Source organism: Chaetodon auriga, chromosome 17 (genome assembly GCF_051107435.1).
Source record: "Chaetodon auriga isolate fChaAug3 chromosome 17, fChaAug3.hap1, whole genome shotgun sequence".
NCBI lineage: Eukaryota > Metazoa > Chordata > Actinopteri > Chaetodontiformes > Chaetodontidae > Chaetodon > Chaetodon auriga.
The window spans coordinates 1,742,524-1,760,562 of record NC_135090.1 but is presented as its reverse complement, the minus strand read 5'-3'; the positions used below and the strand labels follow the sequence as shown (position 1 = coordinate 1,760,562).

General features: G+C 40.1%; 1 protein-coding gene across 5 annotated transcripts in view; it reads right to left on the bottom strand.

Annotated features, from left to right (window-relative positions):
- The window catches only part of gabbr1b (gamma-aminobutyric acid (GABA) B receptor, 1b), a 285,160-nt gene that overhangs the window by 89,547 nt on the left and 177,574 nt on the right, over positions 1 to 18,039 (bottom strand). For all 5 annotated transcript variants that reach the window (XM_076754414.1, XM_076754413.1, XM_076754415.1 and 2 more), the window contains one exon: positions 8,606 to 8,740. In XM_076754414.1, coding sequence (XP_076610529.1) covers positions 8,606 to 8,740 — 135 coding nt within the window. The remainder of the gene's footprint in view (positions 1 to 8,605; positions 8,741 to 18,039) is intronic.

Below are 18,039 nucleotides of genomic sequence, written 5' to 3'. Positions count from 1 at the left end.
TCTCCAGGGGTCAATTTTAGGTCCAACTCTTTTTGATCTTTACATGCCACCCCTCGGGGACGTCATCAGGAGGCACGGCATCAGCTTTGATAGTTATGCTGATGATACGCAACTGTACATTGCCATGTCTCCTGATGACACAGGGCCAATTGATGCCCTTTTTAACTGCATTTTAGACATCAAGTCATGGATGGCAGAAAATTTCCTTCAGCTCAACCAGGACAAAACCGAGGTCTTAGTCATTGGTCCTGAAGGCCAGAGAGAGAAACTTTTACCAAAACTACAAGATCTTAAACCAACACATTCTGTAAAAAATCTGGGCATGATTTTTGACTCTGAGCTTACTTTTATTCCACACATCAAAAACATAACAATGATAGGTTTTTACCATCTTAAGAACATAACCAGAGTCCGCCCGTTTCTCTCTCAGGCCAGCACAGAAGTGCTGATGCATGCTTTTATCTCCTGTCGCTTAGATTACTGTAATGCCCTGCTCTCTGGTCTTCCCAAAAAGACTATCTCCAATCTTCAATTACTACAGAATTCAGCCACACGAGTGCTGACGGGGACCAGGCAGGAGCACATTACAACAGTTTTAAAATCGCTGCATTGGCTCCCCGTGCATTTCAGGATAGATTTTAAGGTTGTTTTATTAGTTTTTAAATGTCTTAACGGTCTTGGGCCTTCTTGTTTATCTGACCTACTTTTACCCTACCAACCCTCGTGGACCCTGAGGTCCTCCGGTACTGGCCTCTTAACCATACCACTTAAGGCGGCGGAGGCGGCTTTTAGCTATTATGGACCCCAACTGTGGAACAGCCTGTCGGAGAGCCTCAGTGCCGCAGAGACTGTTGATGTTTTTAAAAAGAGGCTCAAGACCCACCTTTTTAATCAGGCTTTCAATTGATTTGTTTATCTTATTCCTTTAATCAGGCTTCTTATCATATTTATCTTTGTTCGTATCTTATTTTAGTTGCATGTTTTTACGACATGTTTAATTGCTATTTATTTCATTTACTCATTTTATTTTATTTTATGTTTATGTCTTAGTCCCTTGGTTTTTAGCTCCAGTGTTTCCTCATGGGGGTCCTTGGTTTTTAGGTCAAGTGTCTCCTCATGGGGGCCCCCCCACACTGGGAGCTGCTCCTGGTCTACTGATGGGGGCACTGCTGAGGGGATGGCTCTGGCCTGGATGGCTGGAGGTCTCTGCACCTTGGTGTGGGGCCTCCTGTCTGCCTGGGTCGGGGTGGTCTTGGGTGGCGCTCCCTGGTCATGAGCCGGGGCCCTCTCAGTGTGGATGGCCCCCAAAGGTGGCTTATTCCTTATCTTGTCCGTATGGATGTGTGCACAGGTGTGTGTGTGTGTGCGTGCATGCGTGTGTGTCTGTGCATGTGTGTCTGTATGTAGTTATGGGGGCTGGAGGGCTGGGTTTTCTTCTTTGTTGTTTTTAGCCTCTGTGAGGCACTTTGTGTTGCTTTTTAAGTATGAAAAGTGAAGTTTGGTACTGTATATATACACACTCACTGACTCACTTTATTAGGTACACCTTGCTAGTCCCGGGTAAGGCTCCCTTTTGCCTTCAGAACTGCATTAATTCTTCATTCTTTGTGGCATACTTTCAACAAGGTGTTGGATACATTGCTCAGAGATTTTGGTCCATATTGACATGATAGCATCACGCAGTTGCTGGAGATTTGTCGACTGCACATCCATGATGCCAATCTCTCGTTCCACCACATCCCAAAGGTGCCCTATTGGATCGAGATCAGGGGCCTCATTTATAAAACATTGCGTAGAATCCATACTAAAAGTGTGCGTACGCCCAAACGCTGAAAATGGCGTACGCCAAAAAATATTCGGATTTATAAAACGTGCGTACTCACACCTGCACGCAATTTTCCCTTTATAAATCACACTCCACCTGAAAGATTGCGCAGGTGGATTCACCTCACATCCCGCCTCCGACACACCCACATTTTACCATGAATGGTCAATGCAAAGTACCTCATGAATGTCTTTGCATATAAATATGCCTGCTGATCAATGGCATTTTACGTTCGATCATGGCAGAGAAAAGAAAAAGAAATTTTACGGAGACTGAAATCGAGGTGCTTGTGGGTGAGGTGGAGGCCAGAAAGGATATTTTGTTTGGTGGTCACAGTAGTGGCGTCACGAATACGATAAAAAAAAAAAAAAAAGATTGGCGGCACATCGTCACCGCAGTGAATAGTTCCAGTGCCACAGAGCGATCTGTGGCAGAAATTACAGATCCCTACACTACTGTGCGTCAGGATGAATGAGTCATGTGTTGACCCAGGCCACCGTGCCACTACATTCGTCAATATCATGTCCGAGGTACAAATAATTTGTACATTGAGTGAATGCACATTTTTTCGATTCACATAAGCAAATTCATTTTCACTCTGAGCCCTTATAGCAATGTGAGTGCAGTCAATTGCGTCGATTATATTTGGGAAACCGGACATTGCTGCAAATATCCCAGACCTAAGGACACAATTTAACTGAATTATATCATACCCAAAAGGGGCTTTAGACAGACAATGTAACATTATATAATATTAATCATATCAAACACTTACCTGTCGGCTAATTCCCACTGAAAGGAGCCAGTCGCCAGAAACCCCAGAGTGGTCAGCACCTGGATATGCGCCGGGATGGCGCGGTTCCGGCGGGTGGGTCTATCTAACACTGGGCCCAGTTCAGCACATAGATCCAACAGCACCGCTCTAGGGAATCTAAATCGGCTTATTAGCCAGTCATCATCATGGGCCAGCAAATCTCCGTGGTCCCTAAAATTTCTCTCCATCCTGATCCTACCATTTGCGTGATCTTCCAGCAGTGCCAGCGCATCCATTGTGCAGCATTACGCACGAGTGTCACCGCACTATTTATATGCTTACTCAGCAAATTGAATGATTGTTACACACCTTGTCAGAATTACTACTAATCCATCAGTGCCACCCACCGCTCTGTATCATTTGAAGATGGAAGTATGATATATGAACATTGTGCATACAGTAGTAGGCCTAACGGCTCATTAAAGGAACACATCTATAACACTGCAGACTTGGGTGTTTATGATTACGCGGGTCTATAAGTCTGATATGTGATGACATTAAATGTATGAGATCAATCTGGCTTCAATTCACCACCTCACCATCTGCACCGCCAGTTTCCCCGTCTCCAAAATGTTCGTACGCAAGCATCAAAGTTGGCGTACCGGTGCGCACATTCTCACGCTAAGTTTATTTTTATAAATCACAACCTTTGCGTAGGAAGTTTTATAAATGAGGCCCCTGGTGACTGTGGAGGCCACTGGAGTACAGTGAAGTCATTGTCATGTTCAAGAAACCAGTCTGAGATGATTTGAGCTTTGTGACATGGTGCATTATCCTGCTGGAAGTAACCATCAGGAGATGGGTACTCTGTGTCATAGAGGGATGGACATGGTCAGCAATAATACTCAGGGAGGCTGTGGTGTTTTAACAATGCTTAATTGGTACTAAGTGGCCCAAAGTGTGCCAAGTAAATATTCTCCACACCATCACACCACCACCGGCAGCCTGAACCATTGATACAAGGCAGGACGGATCAATGCTGTCATGTTGTTTACGCCAAGTTCTGACCCTACCATCTGAATGTCGCAGCTGAAATCGAGACTCATCAGATCAGGCAACGTTTTTGCAATCCTTAATTCTCAATTTTGGTGACCCTGTGTGAATCGTAGCCTCAGTTTCTTGTTCTTAGCTGACAGGAGTGGCACCTGGTGTGGTCTTCTGCTACTGTAGTCCATCTGCTTCAAGGTTCAACGTGTTGTGCATTCAGAGATGGTATTCTGCATACCTCACATTTTTCCTGTTTACATGTGCAATTGTCATTTTTAAATGAGTAGTACGTATAAGTAAATAAGTGTGTACGTAATGTATATATTGTAAATTACCATAGGGTATATAACACTTGTGCAATATTTTCTTGTCTTCTTGTCCTCTGACTTCTTGCACTCTGTCTTGTTGCTGCTGTAACACGTGACTTTCTCCCCATCTCATCTTATCTTATCTTATCTTATCTTATCTTATCTTATCTTATCTTGGCTATAACGAGTAGTTATTTGAGTTACTGTTGCCCTTCTATCATCTCAAACCAGTCAACCCTATGGTTGTGGTTGGTTGTGCGTAAAAATGCCAGCAGTTTCTGAAAGAAACCATGCCACGTTCATAGTCCCCTTTCTTCCCCATTCTGATGCTTGGTTTGAACTTCAGCAAGTTGTCTTGACCACGTCTACATGCATACATGCATTGAGTTGCTGCCATGTAATTGGCTGATTAGGGCATCAGAAGAAAATGTGGCTTTGAAAACCCTCACCAAGATAACTCAAATAATAACATTTCTAGCCAACGCACAACTTCTCACACACTAGCTGGAGCTCAAGTACAAAGTAATTTGATTATGCTGCTATCTCCTGGTACATGGGATCATTCCAGAACCTCAAAAAACAAACTACAAAAGGCTCTAAATAATCTGATAAGAGTTATATTAAAACTAGATCCATACACATATGTATTTTGATCCTATACATTTTAAAAATTTTAACTGGTTTACCTTGGAAAAAAGAAGCATTTATATCAAGATGTTGCTAACTAGCAAAATCCTAAAAAAAATATGGCACCAAAGTACTTCTTATTTTTCATTACTTAGAGACAGTCATAGCTACTTTACAAGAGGTAACTTGACAGATTTCAGACCTTTTCGATGTAACAGCCTTATGGGAAAAACTAATTTCTCTACAGTGTAGCAGTACAGTGGAATAATTTGCCCACAAATCTGAAATTGAGTGTTTCACAGAACACATTTAAAGTGGCCTGAGAGAAATGGTAAATGGACTGCATTTATGTAGCGCTTTTGTAGTCTGACAACCACTCAAAGCACTTTTTACAAAGCAAGTCTGTATTCACCCATTCACACACACGTACAATAGTAGCTAGACCACCTGCTCATTACGAGCATTAAACATTCACAAACACTGATGGCACAGCAATTTGGGGTTCAGTATCTTTCCCAGAGATACTTCAACTTGACAACTGTAGAAGCCAGGGATCAAACCACTCTACCACTTGAGCCACTGCCACCCTAGAGAAATAGTTACAAAGTACCATGTAGCATGTTAAACTTTAACTTTAAGAAATCGTGAGAATGTTGACATTTCTACCCTGCTGCCTGCTATTTCTATGTTGATTTGGTTGTCTTTGCTTGTCTTGTTTGTTGTTTTGTTTTTATCTTGTGGTGTCTTAAATGTTGAGGACTACAATGGAAATGAGATGCCAGGCTTTACTGTGTTTTCATCCTGTGTGATTTTTAGTCTATGTAATTACTGCAGTGCAGTCTTAGGTGTTTTCAACTGTCCAATAAATTCATTCACTCTTTCATCTCTACACACAGTTCTAACATAACCTTCCTCACATTCATACATGAAACACATATTTCAAATGTCATATTTCTTTTGTCTTTTCTACATTGTTTTTCACCATTTGAGGTTCAACTGTTGTTCTTTTAATTATGCCATCTTGTTGCACCCTCTTCTTCTGCATTGGTATGATGGTTTTCCATTTCCACAAGGACCACAAGGAGAGAAAGGAGACAAGGGTGTTGGAGAGATGGGAGATGTAGGACCTCCCAGAGCACCAGGTAACGTTCCTCACTGGTGCATGGATCAGTAAGTTGTGATAGGTTTAGATTAGTGCTGGGCGGTATACTGGTTCACACCGAATTTTTATTATGATATAAATTTTTAATATACTGCCATACCGGTGTATTTGAGATGGGACCCTTTTCAATGTTGCACTTCTAAACGCATTGTGCAAGGCGTGGTGAGGGTAAAGTGTAGTGCTCTGGTGTTATGATACGGTGAAGATGGGTGGGATAGACATTGAAAGTTCCAAAATCAAAGCTGCAGAACTAGTAGAACATGATGACACATAAGAACTTGTGCCAAAAAGAGGAGCCCTGTCTGTTGTTTGGAGGTTTTCTGGTTTCAAAAAATCTGATGTCGACCAAACAACTATTTTATGCAAGTGTTGTCGGGCTGAAGTTGTCGCCAGAGGCGGAAACACAAGCAATTTTCTCCACCACCTCAAGCATGTCTTGGAATATCAAGAATGCATGAAGTTCAGATCAGGGCCCTCCACATCAGCAAGTAACACGGGAAAAGCAAAAGAAAAATTGAGCCAAGTTTGCTAGAGGGACTCCCTACGACAGACATAGCAAACAGTAGATTGAGATTACAAACTCTACCACTATCCACCTAGCCAAAGACATGGTCCCACTTAACAGGCAAAAAGAAGGCATCAGGCAGATGATAAAGACATTGGATCTCAGGTATGATACCGAGCAGAAAATACTTCAGCCAAGTTGCAATCCCCGACTTGTACCAACCCGTCAATACAAGCGCCCCCTGTACAGGGGGCAGCGTGAAATGCCTGCAGTTCAGCTGGTCTATGCTCACGCTAGGAAGCACCAATCCTAACTTGTAGCATACCAGAATGACGGGGAGAACCTCAGCTAAAAGCCTCTACCAAGCATTGCCACCCAAATGAAACATAATTCATACAGCAATAAAATATATGTGCATATAATAAAAGACATAATAATAATAATAATAATAATAATAATAATAATAATAATAATAATAATAATAATAATAATAATAATACATTTTATTTATAATGCACTTTTCATTCCAAGAAATCTCAAAGTGCGACAACACACATTACAGTAAAAACATAAAAATTTTAAAAAGAGTACTTAAAGTATATTAAAAGCCTCTTTAAAGAGAAAGGTCTTTAAGTGTTTTTTAAAAGCATCCATCGTCTGTGGGGTCCTGAGGTGACTGGGCAGGGAGTTCCACAGATGTGGTGCAGCAGTGCAGAAGGCCCTAGATCCCATGGTCCAGAGCTTGGTTCTGGGAGTGTGGAGGAGGTCTTGATGTGCAGAGCGTGTATTCTGGGTTGGGTGTTTGCTGGGTGAGGAGTTCTTTCAGGTATGATGGGGCGTTTCCATAAATGCACTGATTGGTGATGAGAGCGATTTTGTAATTTATCCTGGCAGTGATGGGAAGCCAGTGAAGTGTGTGGAGTACTGGGGTGATGTGTTCATGTTTCCTGACTCTGAGTAGGATCCTGGCTGCAGTGTTCTGAATTATTTGCAGCTTGTGGAGACTTTTACTGTGGGTCCCAATGAGGAGGGCATTGCAGTAGTCCAGCCTGGAGATGAAGGCATGGATGAGCTTCTCAGCATCAGATACAGTAAGGGAGGGGCGGAGTCTGGCAATGTTTCTTCAGTGGAAGAAGCAGGATTTACACAGATGTTTGATGTGGGTCTCGAAGGTTAAAAATGTCCATGTTTAGAGCGTCTGCTCATTTCACCACTTCACACAAACCACACAAGCCTGGTATCATATGAAAAGAGAGAGTCCATTGATCATGAATATGTCTGCCTCCTCACTGTGTGACGGAAACTCTGCAAACTAGCAGCCAAAGAGTAACAGAAAAAAACTTCACTAAATCATAAAGCATGTCTTTCCTTTGCTGTTTTGTGGTCAAAAGTTATATTCCAGCTAGATCAATCGCGAAGGTCCTGGTTGTTTACATAAAGAGGAGGAGGTTTCTAGAGTGGAGGGAGTGCTCTTCATGCGATATACTATCTCTGGGGTTACTTCCTTCTCGATTGTCATTGGTGTTACTATGGTGAATTTGGGTGCTGCCCCTCGATTCTCCTGACTCTGACTGGTTCATAGTGTCGATCGTCAAAATTTACCAATGGGTTGCTGAGCTACTGACCAACGTAACTGTGCTGTTACTTTCACCTCTCCGTCTCATTTACACATGAATGGGCTGAGCACTCACAGAGGACACTACTGACCAGCCTGAATGTTATTTTACTGTTTTATTTGCATTTCATCCTTTTGAGAGATAAGAACAATAGCAAGCAGAAAGAAGGCTGAAAAAATGTTTTCAACAGAGGAGCTTATCCATATAGCCTGGACATACCTGTCTTAAAACATCTGTAAAACTGCTCAGGTTCATTTTTTTAAGCATGTACCTTTGCACACTCACTCATCAGATATTAATTTACTTATTCCTACATGAATTTGGGTACTATTCCATGATTTAAAGGTGGTTTTCACTCTAAGCAACGTTTTTTTTTTTTAGGCGGAGATAAAAATTTTAATTTTCTACAGTTTTCCAGATGAAATTGATAGATAATTGAAAAATACCGTGATATACATTTTTGGTCATACCACCCAGCACTAATTTTGATAGAAACCCAACTACTGTGGTCAGCCTTTCTTCTACCTGTGAACGAGTATTTCTGCATATGGATACTGACTACCCAATTCATCTTCTGTTGTTTTCTTTCTATCTATAAATGTAAATACATCGCTTTCCTGATATCATAGAATTCTTCCCTAGAAAGACCTTTGAGGCAGTGGCAACAGTCGTTTCAGTGTTGTGTTACATCGCAGTAAACATAAGTCAAGTGAAGCATGACAGCTCTGTGCTGAAGATCAACAAACAAAACGGGCTCTTACCACTATGAGGTTCCACATGCGAGCAGCCTCAGCCACCAATGTGGACACAGAGCTACAGCCTGGCATCAGTACGACTTTAATGGGCTCCGTGTAAAGAAGATCATAGAGCAGCTTGGTAGCCTCCCCTGGATCACACTGTGGACACAAAGACAGTGGGACATTCAGCATAAAAAACACACTGTACCTAACATCCTTACCTAGGTAATACAGCTCATCATTTGTCGCAATTGGATGAATACCAAGGACCCTTGAGGAATTTCACAGCTTTCACACTGAAAAGACATTTAAATGCCACCTGGAAGGGGTTTAAAAATCATCAAATTATATGGCAGAAATCACATTATTTCCAGTTACTTACAGCCAAACAAAGGTATAGCATTATAATCGAATAAGAAGAACACTACCAAGAAATTGACTGTATAAGAAATGAAACAGTTAGGGACATAAAGCCCAATGGTGTATATTTGAGAGGTTCTTTATCCAAACGGGGATAAGGCAGATAATGAGACTTAATTGTTAGTCTACCCTTATGGATTAACACTGTGTCCATGTGACCCAATTTCTGTTAAAGAGGGGTATAATGTTGTTTTGCCCTAACCAATCAGTAGTGAATTGTGTATCTATCTCGCCACTGTCATAGTCAGTGATGTGGTAGTAGTTGCTGGAAGCAGTAAACTTAAGGTTTTCACAACAACCACAGAAATATACAGATAAAGAATAGTTGTTTCTCAAAGGAGATTTACAACAGCCTAATTATCCATCCATCTCAAACATGCCTTTTTGTGGCTATTTACATTAATTATGTTGGAAGAAGACAGCTTCATTCCTAATTCCTCAAACAAAGTTCTGATTGGTTAATTGTTTCTTCAACTACTTAAAGAGCCATCAATGATCACAATGCTATAACTATTAGAATCATTGAACAAATCAGAGATGTGGGTGATTATTAAGAGGTCTGGAAACAGGCAAAATGAAGAGCATACATGTTTGTTAAACTCACTGTGTCAAACTTGAATAGAAATTATGTCACACAACTTGCGAAGATAAATCTTACAATGAAAATATACAATTCGTTACAATTAAGTAATTTCACAATACATTACCAGTGGACGCAGACATTTGTCACTGTCATTTATTTTTTCACCTACTTCAACATGAAACTGAGAAAAAAAAAGACAAATGGATAAACTAAATTTATCAAGCTAAACCCACCCATCATATAAAACTACACCTGACCTTTAGCTAGTGTGGGTAGCAAGCAGAGCAATACCTTGTGAGGTGTATATTTGGATTTCAGCTGCCAAAACCTTTGTTTACATTTCCAAGGAATATGGTTAACATTTAATTTATTCATTTAGCCCTTGTGCTCCTCCAGCTGATCTCACAAAGCAGGTGAGGGAGGTATGGGTGGAGGTGAACAGTATAACTCAATATCTCTCCACAAATCTACATCTCATGATATTCACACAGATTTGATTTAAATCCTCCTCGAAACTAAACCCTGCCCACGTGTACAGTTTCACTCAGAAATACAACCCATTACTGAAGCTAAAGATGCTCGGATTGTCATTTCACTATGACTTTACAGCAAGCTTATCCTTTGCCAAAGACTGACCACTGTGGTCACAAATGGCAACTAAAAGATAATGATAAATGCTCAAACTTAATATGACAGTAGCACAAGTAGAGTCATTAAGACATTGAACTGACTCATCAATAACAGCACACTGCAATATCTATGTTAAGTTTACTAATGTCTACTGTGACATCAGTCACTGGTCATATGAGTACAAGTACAACTGTAGAGCAACAAAGCCCAGAGTGCATTGATCTGAGCAGGAGTGTGTTCTATAACTTATGTATTCAACCTTTAATTTGTGAGACAGAGATTGCATTGTATCTTCTTCTTTCAAAAGTTAGTCTTACTTTAAAGCCACCATTCTGTAAGTTTAGTTATCATGTGATTTCAGCATCTTTCAAATAACTCAAAAAAATACACAATACAACTGAAAATTGGTGCAGTCCATGTGTTACTTTAAGTGGTATGTATTTCTGTGTCTTTTTTTGATACTAACACTGGGGGGTTGCCAAAGTCAGAAATGTTGAAATACTATACGTACAGGTTTTTCAAGGACTCATAGACACTCTGTTTGGTATCTGGGGTTCTGGTGATCCACTTGGAAAACAAACCGTGATGCTCTATTAGGTATATATAGCATGTGTAAGTATGTAAGTATATTTATGTACGTACTGTTTAAGGCACGGAATAGATGAATGTGGGGGAAAACTGAACTCAAGAGGAGAATATATAATGCACACCCCCACTAAAAGAAGTGTAGGTATTGTAAGTGTAAGTGCACATGCTACATATAACAATATACAGAGTGGGGAGCAGAGGCAGCAGTCAGGGGGGCAAGGTGAGGCACGTTCCAAGGTCACCTCAACCTGATTTTCCAGACAGGCTGTCCGGGGAGGCAGAGACAGCATTTATCTGCGTAATGCTGGGGAAAACATTTATCCCCCAGTCAGGCCCAATCACCTTGATCCACATGTTACAAATGGTGTTCCTCAGTTTCCATTTACAGCCAGTGGTCAATGATGAATCAATAAACTTTAAATAACAATGGTGAAGGAGTGGTGACCATTAATTGTTCAACAGAGAGAATGCGGCATTGTTTTTGTCATCATGTCAAATTACTCCACACAGACCATTCAAAGCTAAGTAGAAAATAGAAAACTCTTTATAATTTTTTCTGGATTTTTCATAAGTAACCTCACTCACATTTTATTACATCATGATGCAGAATCTTGAAGAGTCAAATATGATGCAAATGTATGGCCAAATTTGCCAAATGACATGCAGTCTAAACTGTACATTACATGCATGTTTGAGATAAATGTATTGTGGTCTATTCTTCAAAGGCTACAAGCAACACACATTTTTCAGTTCATTGTATTCCTGTTTCAAAGATTTTTTTCACTGATATCCTCAACAAAGGAACACAAGAGTCTTCCATATGATGCAGATTATATGTTTATATTATGGTCACCTTCAATTTCTATCTGAGTTTTTTTTCTTTTTTTTTACCAGTTTGAGCCTTAGCTTCTACTACAATGGAGAGGAGGCCTGTTGGGTATGTGGACCAGCTGCAAGAAATTCAAAAGGTTTTGGGGTTTTAATTGTGAACAACACACCTAGATGCATATTTATCTGAATTTGACCCAGACTCCAGAAGTAAACTCACCGAAGTTGCAGATTTTATAATCAGATAATATAATCTAGAGTGTGATTGGATGTTTCTTAATGGAATTTTAAGTCATAGTCTCTACTTGGACACATGCTTGTACCTTTAACTTTTCATCACATAATCAGATATTTTCTTACATACCATATTTTCTGGACTATATGTTGGTCCTGCAACTTATAGTCAGGTGCGACTTATATATCAAAATATATATAATCTTTTAAATGTTAATTCATACTGACTGACATGAACCAAGGAGTAAACATTAACGTCTACTGCTGCAAGAGGGCGCTCAAGGCTTAGGATGACTATATGCTGCTCCTGTAGCACTGAAAAAATTAACTGAATGCTGAATGCCAAGTCTGACGACAGCCTCGCAGTAGAGGAGACGGTGCTTCATCTTCCTCCGGAGTTGGCGGAGTTGTTCAGAAGCGACACAGAGAATGAAGAATTCAATGGATTCAGTGATGTGGAATGAGATCGGGAGCTTGGTGAACTTGCTTGTTGGACTCGCTGGCTTGTTATGTTAATTTAGCCTATTCAGTCTCCCAGGTATGTTCTTTATGCTATTGTGTAGCTGAATAACTGTTAATGTGTTATGCTAACATACCTGACACCTATTCAGCCTGTTGTTCTGTGTGCTATTGCATAGTTAAATAACTGTTAACAGTTACGTTAACATACTGGACACCTATTCAGCCTGTTGTTCTGTGTGCTGTTGTGCAGTTGAATAACTTGCCTTTCCAGATTAAATGTATGTTCTTGGTCTTGGATTTTGTGAAATAAATTTCTAAACAAAGGTGACTTATAGTCCAGTGCAACTTATATTTTTTTTTTTCCTCTTCATGACGCATTTTTTTGACTGATGTGACTTATACTCCGGAGCAACTTATAGTCCAGAAAATACGGTAGTTGCTTAAATCATCCAATCAAAGCTTTGTAAGAAGGTTTAAGAATGGTGACATCATCTCATTCACAGCCTGCTAGCTAGCTATGTACGTCTACAACAGATAGCAACATAAAGTAGCAACACGCGTGGATGGTGCACTGGCCTACCCCTGGCTGCGCCATTGCATTTCTACCTTTATGACTTAAATAAGGATACTAGCTGGGACTGCAGCTGAGCATATCTGGCCAAGCTAAAATATACTCAAAGATCAGCACATGCATGGATAGAAGTCTGAACCTATGGGTTTTAGTAGTATGATTGTTTTTTATAGCAAAATCAATATACTATACATCTCCTTGGTGTTTGTTTGGACTTGTGTACTTATTTGGCTAAAATTGAAAAAGAAATGAAAACTCAAATGTATGTTTCTGCAGGGACAGTGCCCCCCACAGAGTATCAGTGCTCTCCAGTGGGCATGAATTTTCAGTACTGACTAAAAATGTCTGGTCTGTAATTCCACTGGTTCAATATCTGAGTGGGAGGGAAATAAAATTGGTTTGGGAGGTGTGGAGGCTGTGTGGTGATCGGTTATGTCTAAAGGGAAGGACATGAAGAACAAATCACGCTCCGCTGTTCATCTTCAATACATTACACTACAAGCTAAAGGTTTGCCCAAAGTGTAAAATGCTTCTGACCATGTGGATACATCTTTTTCTTCTGTTTAAGATCTCCCTAACTAGCCTATAGCCTGACTGAGTTTGCTTTTTTGACTAAAAGGTTGTCACTGTTTTCTGACCTCCTCTCCTTCACCATTCTTTGTCAGCTATGCAGTCATGATGAGTTTTATGCAATGTTTAAACTCATCTCTATAACAGCAAGGACTAATAAGTTAAGACTGCATTGTCTTAAGTTGCAAGGACTGTCACTATTACCTGTAATTGAGTAAAGGACAGATCTTTTTTTTTTTTACCACTACCATCACATTAAAATGTTTTTATTGTAAATACATGCAGGTAGTGCTGTGTTAATATTAGCAGTGACTCTATCTTTATCTTACCACAACAAATGAATGTTCGAGAAAGGAAAGAAATTGGGCTCCTGCTATGATGAAAATACATGAAATGGCATTATGGTAAGGCAATATTAGGCATGAATGAATGTAGTGGAAATGCCGCATGTCACTCCGCTGTTCATATCCCTCCATTGGCTCCCAGTTGCTGCCCACATCAAGTATAAGTCCTTGATGCTTTGCATATAAAATTGCCACCAAAACTGTAAAGATCAGGCCCTTTATGGTCATTTCATGTGTTCTCATGCTCTGATCTTTAACCTACATGAATATCCTTCATAGCCTAGAGCCGTAAGGATAACATGGCTGGTGAGAGCCACTTCTCATAACAAAAAGGCAGGTGGCACTCTGGTTGTTGACAGTCTTGTCTCCTCTTCTCTGTTTGTGATGTCTATTGCATTTAGATCTGGCATTCACGCCTTGACCAATTACATTCTGTAACGTATATCTGATTATTGTACTGGGTTTGGTCAAACCCAACATGATAAATGTGAACTTTTGTCTGACAACTATGCTCATTCTGGCTGAGATCCTCAGGGAACTCTGACTTTCTGAGACCAGCGCTGTATTACTTTATATGTGACCTCAATAAATACTTTGCCTGTGAACTGAAGATTGTTTCGGACTGTTCTTGGGCTTCCAACAAAGAACCAAGTGCTAACAAAACCGCTCCAAACTACCTGAACTCCCTCATTCAGGTTTATGCTCCCTCCCGCTCACTACACTCTGCCCAGGAAAGGCGCATGGTGCTGCCACCTCCAAAAACCCCTAAGTCTCTAGCTAGACTCTTTTCTTCTGTGGTTCCCAGGTGGGGGAACGAGTTACCAAACTCCATTCGTTCTGCAGAGTCCCTTGCGATCTTTAGAAAAGACTAAAGACCAAGCTCTTTACTGAACACACTGTTCTTTAATAAATAAATAATATCGACTCTATGCACTTTTTGCACTACTTCGTAGCATTGTCTTGTAGCACCTATGTTGGATCTTATTCTTGTTGTTCTCTCCCGCCTAGAACCTTGCTTGTGTTGTATAAAAATCTCATATGTACGTCGCTTTGGATAAAAGCATCTGCCAAATGACAAATTGTAATTGTAATTGCATATATATGGGCATTCATGTTCTATATATTAATTTCTGTGATACCATTAACATTTTCAAATTCTTCTTTAAAAGATATATTGTATCAGCTACATTGTATCAAGTATGATATAATCTTTAACCTTTACATATACTATAATCTTTTTTTCTTCTTTTTTTTGCGTTGCCTACTGTAGCCAGTTTGACATGTTTAAATGAAGAGGAAGGCCAGTCAAAGTTATCTCAACAAACAATAAAAATAGAAAATAAAATAGCTCAGCCAAAGCACATGAAACAATAAAGCAAATAGCAAGTATCATTGAAATATGTCACCAAAAGCCAGCACTGCAAAAACTCAATTCTGTTTACATTAGTGTATTTCATAAAGCAAGCACAACAATATTTATCATAGATCCCCGCAAAACCAAATCTCATTGCAATTGATTTTTGATTTAGAATCAAAATAATGACACCCCTAATAGAGTATACTCATATTCAATAGTCTGAGTTGAGCATAAAATCAGTTATGAAGAGATGTTTTTAAATCAAACAATGTACCACACCATTTGAATTTTCTTCAAAGGGCGAATTATATTTTGAAAAAATGGCAAGAAAATGCTGCTACATTTAATGGCTCACTGAATTCCTAGATGTTTTCAACAGCCCTGTAAGGGGGTCATGACGAAGGTCAGAAGCTGTTTCACTTAAGAGCATACATTTAAAATGGGCTTGATTTAATTACCTGCTCCAGTGTTTGCCAACATCAATAAGTGACAAGAAGCTGTTTCTGAGCAAACCACTCCTGAAGTGAGGCTAATATCCATTCCTATGGAGTTAAAGGAGGATGCTGAGGCATGTGCTGGATTTGCTTGCCTCACCAAATGACACTGTGGCAATAGGCTCAGTAAAAAGCAGCTCGGAGAAAGCTGTCCTCGTCAATCCTGAATCAAACAGATTGGTTTGTAAAGTAATCCAGAGTTGCATTCCTCACAACTGACTCATTGATTAACCCTGGCACTCAGGGGAAATCACCAACACATTCAAATGAGAAATTGTAGCTATTCTGCCTCCTGCTGCCATCCAATCCCATCCCACTCTGAACCACTGGCACCTGCCCAGACAAACATTTAATCATCTTCTTGCAAAATCTTGTGAAAAAGCTTGATAAATTTTCTGCTCTGTTCACCACCTGATGATGCAGACTTTTTTTGGTGTGGGTGCTTTTCAGGCATCACAGCAAGTAATGCTGGACTGCTCCGCAGCAGATCCATCAGTCCACCTTCACTAAGGCCTGGCAGAGCGGTGGAGTGAGGTGGAGGTCTGTGATCGAAGACCACTTCTTACACTTGGCTAACTACGCTCAGTATGGCTTTCTCGTACATCCATCTGCTCCTGTTTGTGCAGCGATTCTAGGTGGAAAATCTTGCCTTTATCCTGGAGCCAAATATATGTTTCTTTGAACTGCAGTTATATTGGTTACTGGTGTCATGCCAACCTCCCCACCCCCCTGACTCTAGGCTTTTGAAGTGGGTATTCAATGCAGAGCAACTCAAACCAATCTGAGTGATGCTTTTAAGAAACACCAGCTTGTCATTGTGTACTTAATTGTTGATATACTCTCTCTCTCTCTCTCTCTCTCTCTCTCTCTCTCTCTCTCTCTCTGTGTGTGTGTGTGTTGGTATACACTGTGTTGGAAGGCTCAGATGAGAAGAGGCAGAATGGGATGCTTAGAGACAGAAACTCAGGGCTTCCAAGCTTAAGCAAATAAAAACAAGAATATGAAAATTGTGGTCAGTGAGGAGTTCAAAGATATCAATAAAGTTTTTATTTAACAAATTGCAGGTGAGGAGTAACAAACCTGAGTCCTGACCAGTCAAACTGAATGATACTGAAAAAAAATCCTGTAATCCCTGATATATTATTACTTCTACTCATTTGGTTTTGGCTTTTGAAAAAAGAGCAACATGTAATCAACCCGAACCTTGAATCAATTCTAACCCTGCATGAAAAACAATAATTTGACTTCGAAGTGTCTAAATCAGCATTACAAGTAGTGCTCCAAAGGTAGCTCATATCAGGATGCAGTTTATATATCATATACAGTGGTGTAGGAGAACAGAGTCCTGCAACTGACCTTTTTCCCTCGCATTCCTTCAGGAGAGCTGGGTTGGAAAGACCTTGCAATTACAAAGGGTTACCTATCAGTTAAACTGTTTTCACGGAGATGCTAATTCCTTCTTCCAGCTCCATACCAGATGAAGGTGTTAAAACCGTCAGGATGGACAATTAACAGGTCTAAAGAGGCCCCAGACCCAGATAACATTGACAAGTTGTAAATTAGACATTCCTGTAGCAAACTGTTTTGTGTGTCTGTTTGCTTTCTTTTCTATCACATCAGGATAATGCAAACAATATGTTTGATTCAACTTTGGATGATCCCACAGCACTAAACTCACAGTTTGTACGGTATCAATGCTTTTCCAATGTTTCTAGCTTGTAAAATGACAAAACTATGATCGGTTAGGTTTCAGATATGCGACATTAGACAGTTATAATTAGTAGTGCGTAATTCACCAAATATAATCTGCCTTTCCTTGTTTCTTTGTTCTATTAACTAATTATACTATTAGTTATCATATAAGTTAGTATTGGTATTGAAGAATGTTGCCATTAATCAACGAAATGTGTCTGATGTATTTATAATGGTGTCAGCATACATGTTGTAAACGATGTTGATGTGTGTTTGAAAATTTGATCATTTAAACTCTGTGATTGACCATAATGAGAAGCAGATGAGTCCATTGCACGCAATCATTAGTTAATGTTTTCTCTCTATAGGAAGGAATAACAGCGTTTAGCTGTAAATCATTCTAACGCGAGTGAAGGCTTGGTTGTCACAGACACGCCCCAGAGCGCCAGAGGGTATACTCCCTGCAGCGCGCAGCAAGCACTCACTGTTCTACTTCTTTGTTCTATACTCACTTTTCTTTTGTTCTTTACTCACTTCACTTCTTCAGCACATTTTCAGCAGTTTTTCTTTAGTTCTTGCAACTTCAATTTTTGCTTGTTGGTTGTCTTTTGCCTGCCTCTTTTGTCTACTTTTGCTCGCCATGTTAAACCGTATAACTTTTTCAGAGTTAAAGCTGAACTCTTCT